Below are 12,564 nucleotides of genomic sequence, written 5' to 3'. Positions count from 1 at the left end.
TCCATAGGTATAAAAAGAAAAAAGAGTTAAAGAGAAAAGGATTTAGCACAAGTGCTTTATAGATAATTTTCTTTTATTTATTTATTTTTAAAAGATTTATTTATTATTATTATATCTAAGTACACTGTAGCTGTCTTCAGATGCACCAGAAGAGGGCATCGGATCTCATTATGGATGGTTGTGAGCCACCATGTGCGTGCTGGGATTTGAACTCAGGACCTTCAGAAGAGCAGTTGGTGCTCTTAACCACTGAGCCATCTCTCCAGCCCGTAGATAATTTTCTTGTGTGGTTTCAAAAACAGTCCCCTCTGTCACCCTCACACACCATACACACACACACACACACACACACACACACACACGTGCACGCACACACACACACACACACATCCTGGGTAAAAGCTGGGTCCAGGCAGCGGATGACTCCAGTATCGAGCAGGGGTCTGACCAAACCTGGGCCTGGATTCTTAGAATTCTCTCTTAGTGTATCATGGCCTTTCCCAAACTGTGTTCTAGGAAACCTAGAGGTGTCTAGTCAATGACTGGATGGTCCTATGGGAAATACTAGTTTATATTATTCATTAATTAGGACGCTAATTAATGTGATTAACCCATCATTCCCCAAAACTTCTTTTGAACCCCAAACCTCTCCCAGCTCCCACATGTTCTCTGAAAATGTTTGCGAAACAAACGAGTTTGAGAAACACTGGTTCATAGATAAAGACAAGGTTCAGACAGCATCCTGCCCTCTGCCCTCTGCCCTCTGGCATCCCATAGGATGCTCAGGAGCCACCGTCTCGACTCTGAGAGGTGCACAGCATGGTGCAGACTATATGAGTCCTGTGCTGCGCATGGCTGCTGTGTCCCAGCAGGCTCTAGTCCTGCTTCAGGAGGTGTCACACAGCCATGGAAGGCCATCAGCAAAGACAGAAAGCCCTGAGGCAGCTCTCTGCTCTGTGCCATCGGTCCCCACATGCGTCGACCGCCAGCGTGCCCTCTGGTCCTGGGTATTTACCTCCGGCCGGCGGAGCTTCATTCACTTCGGCTCTGACAGTTATATGCACAGCCATCTCTGTGGCTAAAGAGGCTGCTGGCGGGGTGAGGGCTTTTCCTGGATTTAGTCTCTGCCCACGCTGCGTGTTGGAGTTTGTTTATCGGGTCATTCTCCTTTAGTCCCGAGATTCTGTGTGTGTGTGCGCGCGTGCGTGCGTGCGTGCGTGCTATAACTTTTAACTTTACAGTCATTGGCGAAGTCAAGAAAGTGCCTGCCTTCTTCATCTTGGCCTGATTCTGCCACTGGGTTTTTGGTTACTAAGAACCATAACTCCAATGCCAAAGGGGTCAGAGATGGACAGACAGACAGGAGAAAGATTTTTAAGACTAACCATGTATAAGAACAACAGAACCATACAGTACCTCTGAGTGAAACCAACAAAAAAAATAACACAAGACTCATAGGCAGAAAATTAGAATTTTACAGACAACATTGGTATGTATGTGTAAGCAACTTGGATGCTCCATAGGGGGAGGTCCCCTCATGTTATGTTAATTAACCCTCAGCTGTAAAAAACAGCTCTTTCTCCACCTGCTCACAGGCCACGCGTGCAGTCTCCCCTTTCCAAGGCCTGGCATGAGGTACCCGGCCTGGTAGAGTTTTCCACCAGCCAGATATCTCTCCTGCAAGAGCCTCACCTCAGGCATTTCACAGAGCTGCACCCACACCAGGCCATGCCGTGGGTTCTGCCTTCCCCAGCTTTGCTTCCCAATTCTGGCGCTCTCCACAGCCTGCCGTGAGTCTGTACTCTTAAATTTTGATATCTTTCTCTCGCCCACCTCCCAGGGATAAGGAAGGCGTTCAAAATGCCAAGGAAATCTTGACCCGCCTGGGAGTGGAGCCATCCCACGATGACTGTGTATCGGTCCAGCACGTATGCACAATCGTCTCCTTCCGATCAGCCAACCTGGTGGCTGCCACGCTCGGTGCCATCTTGAATCGCCTGCGGGACAACAAGGGCACGCCCAGGCTGCGGACCACAGTTGGCGTGGACGGTTCTCTCTACAAGATGCACCCACAGTGAGTCCTCCCTGAGTTAATCCCCCCATCTGAGGCCGAGGCCCCTGTCCAGAAGGGTATGGTTTGGGAAGATAAGACAGAGCCTGGATCTGGGAAGCAAGGCTTCAGAGTTGCTCATCTGGGACGCCTCACCCCCAGTGCCTTCTCACGTGTTGCTTCTGCAGTCTGCTTTGGTCTCTTATCTCCCAAGGTGAGACAGAAGTTTCTCCAGTCAGGAATGTGAGGTATAGTGTCTCTACAGCTGAGTTGCATTATATCCATTCGCCCTGTTAGAACTGGAATTTGGTCATAGATATTCTGCATTTTTTTATGGTGGTGGTTGTTATTGTTGTTGTTGTTGTTGTTGTTGAGACAGTGTTTGATTTAGCCCAGGCTGGCCCCAAACTTGCTGTATAGCAGAGGTTGGCTTTGAACTCCTGATCTTCTGGCCTCTGCCGCCATTGTTTCAGAAGCTTCCGATATAATCCATCAGCCTCAGACACCGCTGCTTCAAATGGGCCCATGTCTGCTCTTGCCGTCTGAGATCCAGAGATAGCGTCATCATCAGGGATCTTTACAGACTGGGACAGGCTTCTCTACTGAGCTGCCTTCTTGCTTGTTCCCGGTGCTGGCCCTTCCGAGCTTCAGAAGTCTCCCCGGCTATTGACCAGGTGGCTGAAACTTCTGAAATGAAAGTGAATCTTAAGAATCCTAAGTCTTTGCTGAGGTCTCATGATCTCTGCCCATGGCACTGGGTTTTGTGTAAGACTGAAGCTCGTATCTGTAGATTCTCAGCCTTCACACTGGGAGGCTTGCATAAATATATGCATTGAATTAGTTCCTGAGTGCCAAGGGGCCAGCAGTAGGCTAGCTGGGTGATGCCAACTTCCAAGTTCACAATTTTGTGTGTATTATATACATTTAATATGATGTGTGTGTGTGTGTGTGTGTGTGTGTGTGTGTGTGTGTGTATCTTCAGGATACAGTCTGGTGGCGTTAGGGTCATCCGTGCTCCAAAACTACTTCTGTTTGCACCTTTACCTTCTTTTAATAACTTACTATTTTACGTGCATTAGTGTTTTGCCTACACATGTGTCTGTTGAATCTCCTGGAACCGTAGTTACAGGTGGTTGCTGGGAATTGAACTCAGGGCCTCTGGAAGAGCAGCACGTGCTCTTAACCACTGAGCCATCTCTCTAGAGCCCACACCTTCACATTTAAAAGAGTAACTCTGACCCGGGGTGACGGCGCAGTCAGGAAAGTGCAAGTTATACAAGTTGGGACACAGGATGCACTTCCCTAGAACCCAAGACAAGTGTAGCAGCCTGCACCTGTAACCCTGGGGGGGGGGGAGTGGTAGACATGGGAGTATCCCTGGGGCCTGCTGGCCACAAGTCTAGCCTGTTGGGGAGCCCTAGATTCCGGAGAGACCCTATCTTTAAAAATAAGGTGGAGCGCAATTAAGAAAGACGCCTGATATTAACCCCTGTCCTCCATGCCTGTGCTCACACGTGAGCTCATGTATGTATATTTACCCATGTGCACCCATCCAGGAGTATGCGCATGCTCAAAAACAAAGAATAACTCAGAGCAGTGTTTCCTCATTTCAGAATTACTAGAAACTCCAGGCCATTTTCAAGAGTTTCAAAAAGAATAGAAGTCGTTCTTAACCTGTTCCTTGGAAGCAGTTACTGTTGGTCTTTGGGGGAAATAGCTTTTCCTGTTTCCTTTGGCCTGTGGCCATCCATACTGTAGACCACAGGCTCTGTGTCTCACGCTGGCCTAAGCTTTTCTTCTAGAGAAGAGGAAGAGCCAAATGAAAAACAAACAAACAAAAGCCAAATAAACAAAACCGAACAAGAGGGGTTATTGAGCCCTGGCTCCTTCATTCCTGTGTGGTTCCTCACTGAACCCATTCATTTCCCAGCCCCACCCTCAGCCAGACTCTGGTCTTCCTCGAGTCCAAGGTCAGTACTGGCTCAAGATCACTTGCCGTAGAAAGAGGCAAGGGCTCAGCATTCGCCCTTGTCCTTGGGTCTGACTCTGAAGCACTTTCCTTGGCCTCTGTGATACAGGGCTGTGGTACAGCCTTCACAGACCCCCTTTTTTGATCATCTGAAGCAAAGTCTCAGTCTCTCTCTCTCTCTCTCTCTCTCTCTCTCTCTCTCTCTCTCATTGGCTATTTTATCTATTTACATTTCAGATGTTGTTCCCCCCTTCCCGGTCTCCCCTCTGTAAGCCCCCACCCTGTCCCGTTCCGTCCCATCTCCCCTCCCTTGAAGCAAAGTTTTGCTATGTAGCTCCAGCTGGCTTAGAACTGACGTTGTAGCCCAGGTTGGTCTGGAGTTAGCAAGTCATTCTGCCTCACACAAAGATGGTTTGGGCCCTCGAAATTTTTTTTTGTTGATAATAATCATAAAATAATGAGCTCCTCTTAATTTTCTTGTTATTGTTCTAAGCAGTTTTGGATAATTTTTTTGTATTTCATGCATTGTTTCTATGGCATGTACATAGAAGTTGCATAAGCAAAGAGCAATAACAGAATGGAATCAAAGCTTTCTGACCGGAGAGTTCGAACCCAGCCCCAGCCCTTGTGGCTCACCCACTACCACCTTCTCCCTCAGGTATTCCCGGCGGTTCCACAAGACCCTGAGGCGCCTGGTGCCTGACTCAGACGTCCGGTTCCTCCTCTCGGAGAGTGGCAGCGGCAAGGGAGCCGCCATGGTGACCGCTGTTGCCTACCGCCTGGCCGAGCAGCACCGGCAGATTGAGGAAACTCTGGCCCACTTCCGCCTCAGCAAGCAGGCGCTGATGGAGGTGAAGAAGAAGCTGCGGGCGGAGATGGAAATGGGGCTGAAAAAGGAGACCCACAGCAGTGCTACGGTCAAAATGCTGCCTTCTTATGTCCGGAGCATCCCGGATGGGACTGGTGAGAGCCTGTTGGGGTTGCCACACCTGTCCCAGGAAGAGGGTGGGGTAGAGATGGGGATGGGTAAGGGACATATTAGAACCCTCTTGAGGATGCTGTTGGATTGGCCATGTCTAGTTTTTGTTTGTTTGTTTGTTTGTTTTTGTTTGTTTTTCGAGACAGGGTTTCTCTGTGTAGCTCTGGCTGTCCTGGAACTCACTCACTCTGTAGACCAGGCTGGCCTCGAACTCAGAAATCTGCCTGCCTCTGCCTCCCGAGTGCTGGGATTAAAGGAGTGTGCCACCACGCCCGGCTCAGGTCATGTCTAGTTTTACAAGAGCTGGAATCTTACCTAACCCAGTGCAGTGTGGTGTGTGTGTGTGTGTGTGTGTGTGTGTGTGTGTGTGTGTGTGTGTGTTTGGGGACTTAGAGCACTTCAGTTTTCCTAGTGGGACTTCCCAGGTTGGTGCTCTTTGTAAAACCATGTTAGAAATGGAAAATGGGAAGCTGGTGTGGTAGTAGCACTCAGGAAGTTCTAGAATTGAAGGCCAGCCGCAGCTACATTGTGAGTTTGAGGCCAGCCTGGGCTACATGAGACAAAACAACAGAAGGATTCACATGGTCCTCATCTTTTAAATAGTGTCAGGGTATATGTGAGAGAGACGGACCTGGGGCTTCGCATACCTGGGCAGGTCGGAGAAGCATCCCCGCCCCTCACTGAGGCTAGTTCCATGGCGACACTGAAAAGATTCTTAGGTGGAGCCTCAGAATAACTGACTGTCTGGGATAGAAGACACATCTTCATCTCCATGAGTCTCTGCTTGGTAGGGCAGAAGTGGGCCAGGGTTTTCTCAAATTTGGTGGTATAAACCAACCACTGTGGAGTGGGTCAGTGGGTCAGTGGGTCAGCTGTGTGATTCTGCTAATCCAGGCCAGGGTCTGCTGACCTCTGCTGGGGGTCAGCTGAGAAGCCACCCTCAGTCTTTACTATATACCCATTATAGCTGGCCGTAGGTTTCCCAGCCGAGGGTCACTGTGCTCTGCTACTGGACAGAAGCTGAATCTGGAGACCAAGGCCAGGGCTGGCCCAGCTTTGCCCATGCCACTTCCCTTTGGGTCCCAGAATCCAAAAAGAAGAGAAGCAGGTTCTTCTGTTGTTTTCAATGACAAGAACCATACATCCAAGCCAAATGGTGGCACACACACCTTTAATCCCAGCACTCGGCAGGCAGAGGCAGAGGCAGAGGCTCAGAGGCGCAGAGGGGCAGAGGCAGAGGCAGGCAAATCTCTGAGTTCGAAGTTAGCTTGGTCAACAGAATGAGTTCCCGGGACAGCCACAGCTACACAAAGAGACCTTGTCTCAAAACAGTAACAGCAACAATAACAACAAAAACAACCATACACGCACATTGCAAAGAGGAAGGGGAGGCTGTGGTCATTTTTAGATTCATACATTGATACAAATTATGCATTTTTATATGAGGGTCACTAAAATGAAGATACCATTGTCAGGCTTTTAAGTGACAGTGACGTTCATTGTGCCTAGAGGTTCCCTTCTGGGGCAACTGTTCTGATGCCAGCCCAGCTTATGACGCAGAGCCTAGGCCACTCTGTGTACACCGCAGGGACCATTCACAGTCGTCTCCGTAATGCCGGAGCGGGGGCAGCCTGGGGGTTACTGGCCACTAAGATGAACGCAGCTGTTTGAGGCTTTTCCTCTGTGTTCTTCCTTGTGACAGAGCATGGTGACTTCCTGGCCTTGGATCTCGGAGGAACGAATTTCCGAGTCCTACTGGTAAAGATCCGTAGTGGGAAAAAGAGAACTGTGGAGATGCACAACAAGATCTACTCCATTCCCCTGGAAATCATGCAGGGCACTGGGGATGAGGTAAGGTGGGCCCGGCACATGCAGGCCCGTACAGGGTGCATCCCACACCTGGCCAGTGGCACTGGTGGTCATGAGATAACCCGTGTCTGCCACATAACACTGCGGCTGTGGCCCTGTACCCCTAAAGCATCAGACCATTTGAGCCTGTGATATTCCAGTGACTGGGAAGGTCCTAAAGAAAGGTGTGTGGTGTGTGTGTGCGTGTGTGTGTGTGTGTGTGTGTGTGTGTGTGTGTGTGTGTACATGCTCAAAGTGTGAAACCAAGGAGAGCCTGGTTAATCCATTCCTTTTCTCTTCAAGCTGTTTGACCACATTGTCTCCTGCATCTCCGACTTCCTGGACTACATGGGGATCAAAGGTCCCCGGATGCCTCTGGGCTTCACTTTCTCGTTTCCCTGCAAGCAGACGAGCCTAGATTGCGTGAGTGTCTTCCCTGTGGCCCTGGCAGTGTTGAGTCCCTGTGGCTAGGGTTTCCTCTGACCTCAGGGATATCCCTGGATGTCTAGCCTTACATGTCTCATGAGTCCCCCCTCTCCAGAGCGACACTAAGACTCTACACTTGAGCCATCATTTGGAAGAGGCTATCCTGCTAGGTGGCGGTGGCGGTGCATACTGTTAATCCCAGTACTCGGGAGGCAGAGACAGGCTGATCTCTGAGTTTGAAGCCAGTCTGGTCTACAGAGTGAGTTCTAGGACAGCCAGGGTTGCACAGAGAAACTGTCTCAAGAAGCCAAAACAAACAAAAGAACTGGAGCCATGACTTTTGAGAATCCTGGGGGCCTTCGGGCACAAAGAATGACCTTCAGTGCACGCCTCTTAGGAGCTCACCTGCTCTTTGCTTCTTTCCTTCCTCCTCAACCCCATTTTCCCTCTACTCCTTTATCCCAGGCCACCTTCCAACTTGCTCTGTAGCCACAGTCTTCTCTTCTGATGCCACTGCGTCCTCCTCCTCAGATGTTGGCATCTCGGGCATTCGAGACCACACCGGGGTTTTTTGTGTACTGGGGAGTGGCACCCAGAGCTTTGCCCATGCTAGGCAAGCACTCTGCCAGCCAGCTACATCCTCAAGCCCTTGGCCGCTTTCCTGTGGCTGCTTGTTACAGCAAGGAGCTGGATGCCCGTAGGCCCTGGTGCAGTGCCCTGTTAGAACAGACCTGTAGTAAACACTTGCTCGATCTATGGGATGAAAAGGGTCCCAGATGGGCGTGGCTCTCCACCACCGCTGGAACTAAGGTGTGGGTACAGGTGGAGGATTTCGGTTAGGGTTCAACACGGGACAAGTCTCACTCTGTAGCCTGGCTCCTCCCACACTTTTCTTCCAACCCCTACCCTAAATCTCCTGGGAGCTGGGCTTCTGCTCCCCCTCCCCCAGCCCCCAGCCCTGATCCCTATATATCTTGGTCCTTTTGGTTATACCAGGCTCCTGTTTTGGATGGTGACTCCTCTCTTGCTCGCCCTCCCTGTCTCTCTTCTCTTGGTCCCCTCTAGGTCGGCCTGCCGTGTTCAACCTGGGCTATTTCCTCTGCCTGCTTTCTCCCTGTGTCTACAATAAAAATCGTCTCCATACTTTAGGAGTAGGCATATCCTCCTCTTATTTCTTATTTCTTTTTTCTTTTTTTCCCAATCCGGTTACAATTTCTGTCCTTAGGGGTTTCCTATGGCAGTGCCAGAGTCAGAGGCACATACCAGCACTCTGCCACTGTGCGGGAAGGGCCAGGCCTGGGTGGGCATACTGTGTGCAGAGAGGGAGAAGGTGATGCTGAATCACTGAGGGAGGAGCCAGCCTGTCTAAAAGATCTGCAGGCAGCCCTGCATGGCTGCCTGTGGAGACACGGCCAGGGAGGGGCCTGAGGGGATGGTTTAAGGCCTGATTGGCAGCTCCAGGAGAGCTAAGTAAGGTGATGTCGTCAGAAAAGCTCCAACCTAAGGAGGTTGACTACAGCCATGAAAACAGGGATTGAATAATTCCAGACAAGCAACATCAAAAGGAGGGAAGTGCACGTACACACGCACGCGTACACACAGACACGGATACATGCACACACACATAGACACGGCACACAGACACAAACATCTAACATCAGTTGACTCTCTCTAAAGGCTGGGGCTTATGTTACCCAGGCTGGGAATCTGTTACACAGATTCCTTGTGTAGCCAAGGATGGCCCATCATTTCTAATCCTCCTGCCTCTACCTCCCAAGGGTTGGGATTATGAGTGCCTACCATCATCCCTGATTTGTGCGGTGCTAGAGATCAAAGCCAGGACTCTGTGTACTCTGGGCAAACCCTCTACCAACTGAGCTGCATCTCTGCTCCTAAACTCTTGTTTATTGCAGGTGTGATTTTTTTTTTTTTCATAAGGTCTCATTATATAGCTCAGGCTAGCCTAGAACTTAACTATGTACCCCAGGCTGGTCTTGAACTAGCAGATGATCTCTTGCTTCAGCCTCTCAAGTGCTGAGATTCCAGGTATGGGATGCGCGCGCGCGCGCGCGCGCGCACACACACACACACACACACACACACACACACACGCACATGGCATTTTTCCCCAGCAGTGTATAACTTCAGACCTGTGAAGCTTAAAGTCTGCCTATAAAGTAACAGTGTTACTGCAATTTTGCATTCCTTTAAATAAGCCAACCGTATGTGCCTCCATTTCTCCATCTGTGAAGTGGGTTTAGAAAGCAGATGTCTGTGAAGATGGTAGGAGGGGGCCAGCCCACAGGATTCCACTCTTGCTTTCTTTTTTTTTTCTTTCTTTTTTTCATTTTTTGGTTTTTTCAAAACAGGGTTTCTCTGTGTAGCCCTGGCTGTCCTGGAACTCACTCTGTAGACCAGGCTGACCTCGAACTCAGAAATCCGCCTGCCTCTGCCTCCCAAGTGCTGGGATTAAAGGCGTGCGCCACCACCGCCCGGCTACCCACTCTTGCTTTCTTGTACTGAGTGTGATGTTGTCACAGCATCTCGACATACAGCCTCTGTGGTTATTGCTTGGGAGGTAGGGTGTCACATCCTCCTGACCGAAGAGTGACCTGAAGGTTACTCACCTAAACTCTTTGGGTGCCTTTCCTGCTTTAGGGCGTCTTGATCACGTGGACAAAGGGATTCAAAGCCACTGACTGTGTGGGTCACGATGTAGCCACTTTACTGAGGGATGCTGTAAAAAGGAGAGAGGTAACTTAATATGTTTAAGATAATGTTTGCTTTGCATGGCGGGGGGTGGGTTACAAAAATTAAGCTTGCTTTTTTTTTTTTTTTTAAATGAAGAATTGGAACGCCACAGAAGCATGCGATTTGGAAGTGTCCCTGTCCCCTTGCCCGCCCCAGTCACTGCCAGGCAGTCAAGTGACATTTGTCGGTTTTGTATCATAAAGGGATGATAATCTGGGCTGGTTGATAGCCTGCCACCAAGGCCGCAGGCCTGAGTTTGGTTCCTAGGACCCACATGGTGGAGGGAGAGAATCCTTTCCTGTGGTTTATCCTTTGACCTACACACATGTACTGTGTGCTGTGTATGTGTGTGTGTGTGTGTGCACATGTGAAAAGAATGGTACACCCAAAGAGAGGAGAAATCATGACTCATAGGTATGAAATGATGGAAAGTTCCTGAGAGCCCATACAGCCAGGAACTGCCAGGCTTTTCAGAGTGCAAGCACCCGTTGGACATGGATGGCCCTGTTGGCCGGAATAGACTTATAGACAATATTGCTACTCAGGGTCAAATTACAGAATGCCAGTCAGGAAACCAACCCTGCTTCCCAGAAGTGTCTAGTCCACAGCCTGGACTAGCAGGATTCAAGCCAGGCCCAGCTGACCCTCCCCTACCTCCCGTGTGCCCTTCTTTTCAAAGGAATTTGACCTGGATGTGGTGGCTGTGGTCAACGACACTGTGGGCACCATGATGACCTGTGCTTATGAAGAACCCACTTGTGAGATTGGACTCATCGTGGGTAAGTACCGTAAAAGGGTCTCTTCTCCAGGAAGGGGACGCTGGCGTTTCCTCTTTTGTACAAACCCAGCAGCTCAGTCCTTGGTGGGGGAGCGGCTGATCTGTGGGTACCATTTTTACCTCCTCTAGAATTCTGTATGGAGGCAGGCTACACCCCAGGTTGCTACATTAGGGATATGAGTTAGGGAGCTCTCTAGGAACAAGGCACAAAAAAACTCATGTGTCCTAGGTAAATGGAGTGGGGTGCCTGGAACCAGACCATGCACAAAAGCCTCAGGGCTGCAGACTCAAGGGCTAAAAAGGAAGTAGAGACCATCTCCACTCCTGACCATGTTGTAGCTGGGAAGGGCCACTGTGCTCTTGGGCACCATTCACCGTCTGTAGCCACCGTCTAAGTGACCCCCAACCCTGTAGGTTGTTGTCTTGTAAGGTCTCCACCTCAAGAGGATTAAACTCTCTCTCTCTCTCTCTCTCTCTCTCTCTCTCTCTCTCTCTCTCTCTCTGTGTGTGTGTGTGTGTGTGTGCAGGAATGCATGTGCCACACAGTGCCTATGGAGGTCCAAGAACAACCTTGGATGCTGGTCCTCACCTCCACTTGCTGATATAATAAAATAGCCTAAAAGAAGCAACTTAGGGGTGAAAGGGTTTATTCTAGCCTCCAGTTCCAGGTTACGAATAGGCAAGAACTTGAGACAACTAGTCACATTATAGAGTAGAAAGAAATGAATGTACAGATTCACTTGTGCTCAACTTGATTTTTCCCCCCTCTTACCCAGTTAGGACCCTTGCCTAGGGGATAGCGCTGCCCACAGTGGGCTGGGTCTTCAACTCACATAAGATGCCCCTTCTACCCCATACAGACAGTCCCTCATTGAGACCCTCTTCCCAGGGTGATTCTAGGTTGTGTCACTGCACCCCCCAAACACTTTCTCAGTCACTAATACCTGCAAGCACTAGTAGGACATCTCGAAATGTCACCGTCGCCTCAAGATCATTTCCAGCGTCTGAAGGTCGGAATGGGACTCACACAGGCTGCCCTCTGTACCAGGGAAAGCCTTTGTATTTATTATTGAGCTACTTGAAACAACTGTTGATATAGAAAATCAGGAAGCACCTCCAGATGAAAGCTATTTGGCTTCTGCCCCAGAGATTTTATTCCTTTCTTCCTCTTGGCAAAGCATTCACCACCCAGCCCTGCCCAGCCCAGCCTTTTGCCTGTGGATGGGCGTAGGTGAGACCTGCAGACCCAGCGTGACTGGGCAGATTCCCTTAGAGGCCAGGCCTCACCTTCCTGCCCTATGAGCCAGCTTTTTCTTGCCTCCATCAACCGACCTCTTTGTTTAGAATTCTCATGGCCAGGGGATACAGTTCACGTATATTGGCTTTCTTTGCATCTTCTATCCGGGGCTCCTTTTTTTCCTCCTTGTTTGGACTTTGGGTAGAAGGGAACGGAGAAACCAGAAACAATCCAGTGGTAGGGGAAGGTGGGGAGCCATACTCCTTGAATGGAGGGAAAGCTCACTCGCATCCCTGCAGGCTTTGTTACAGCATGTGCAGTTGAGAGTAGCAACATCTCTGGGAGCCTCACTCCTGACCTCGAGTCAGACATGGTTGCCGAGAAGGGCTATTGTAGAGGTGGGAGAGACTTCGGCTAGAGGCATCTGGGAAGAGGCCAGACTGAACAGGGCGAACAGAAAAGAGACTGGGCCAGGAGAGCAGAGGTGGAGGGGGTGTTGGGGGAGAGCCAGAGGGGAGGGGGGAAG

General features: G+C 50.0%; 1 protein-coding gene across 1 annotated transcript in view; it reads left to right on the top strand.

The window, feature by feature from the left end:
• The window catches only part of Hk1 (hexokinase 1), a 70,329-nt gene that overhangs the window by 47,695 nt on the left and 10,070 nt on the right, over positions 1-12,564 (top strand). The window contains exons 9-14 of the mRNA XM_021205486.2: positions 1,841-2,074; positions 4,678-4,982; positions 6,701-6,849; positions 7,150-7,269; positions 9,931-10,026; positions 10,703-10,802. Of these exons, the coding sequence (XP_021061145.1) occupies positions 1,841-2,074; positions 4,678-4,982; positions 6,701-6,849; positions 7,150-7,269; positions 9,931-10,026; positions 10,703-10,802 (1,004 nt within the window). The remainder of the gene's footprint in view (positions 1-1,840; positions 2,075-4,677; positions 4,983-6,700; positions 6,850-7,149; positions 7,270-9,930; positions 10,027-10,702; positions 10,803-12,564) is intronic.

Source organism: Mus pahari, chromosome 9 (genome assembly GCF_900095145.1).
Source record: "Mus pahari chromosome 9, PAHARI_EIJ_v1.1, whole genome shotgun sequence".
In the NCBI taxonomy this organism is placed as follows: Eukaryota; Metazoa; Chordata; class Mammalia; order Rodentia; family Muridae; genus Mus; species Mus pahari.
This window is presented reverse-complemented; position numbering and strand designations above follow the sequence as displayed.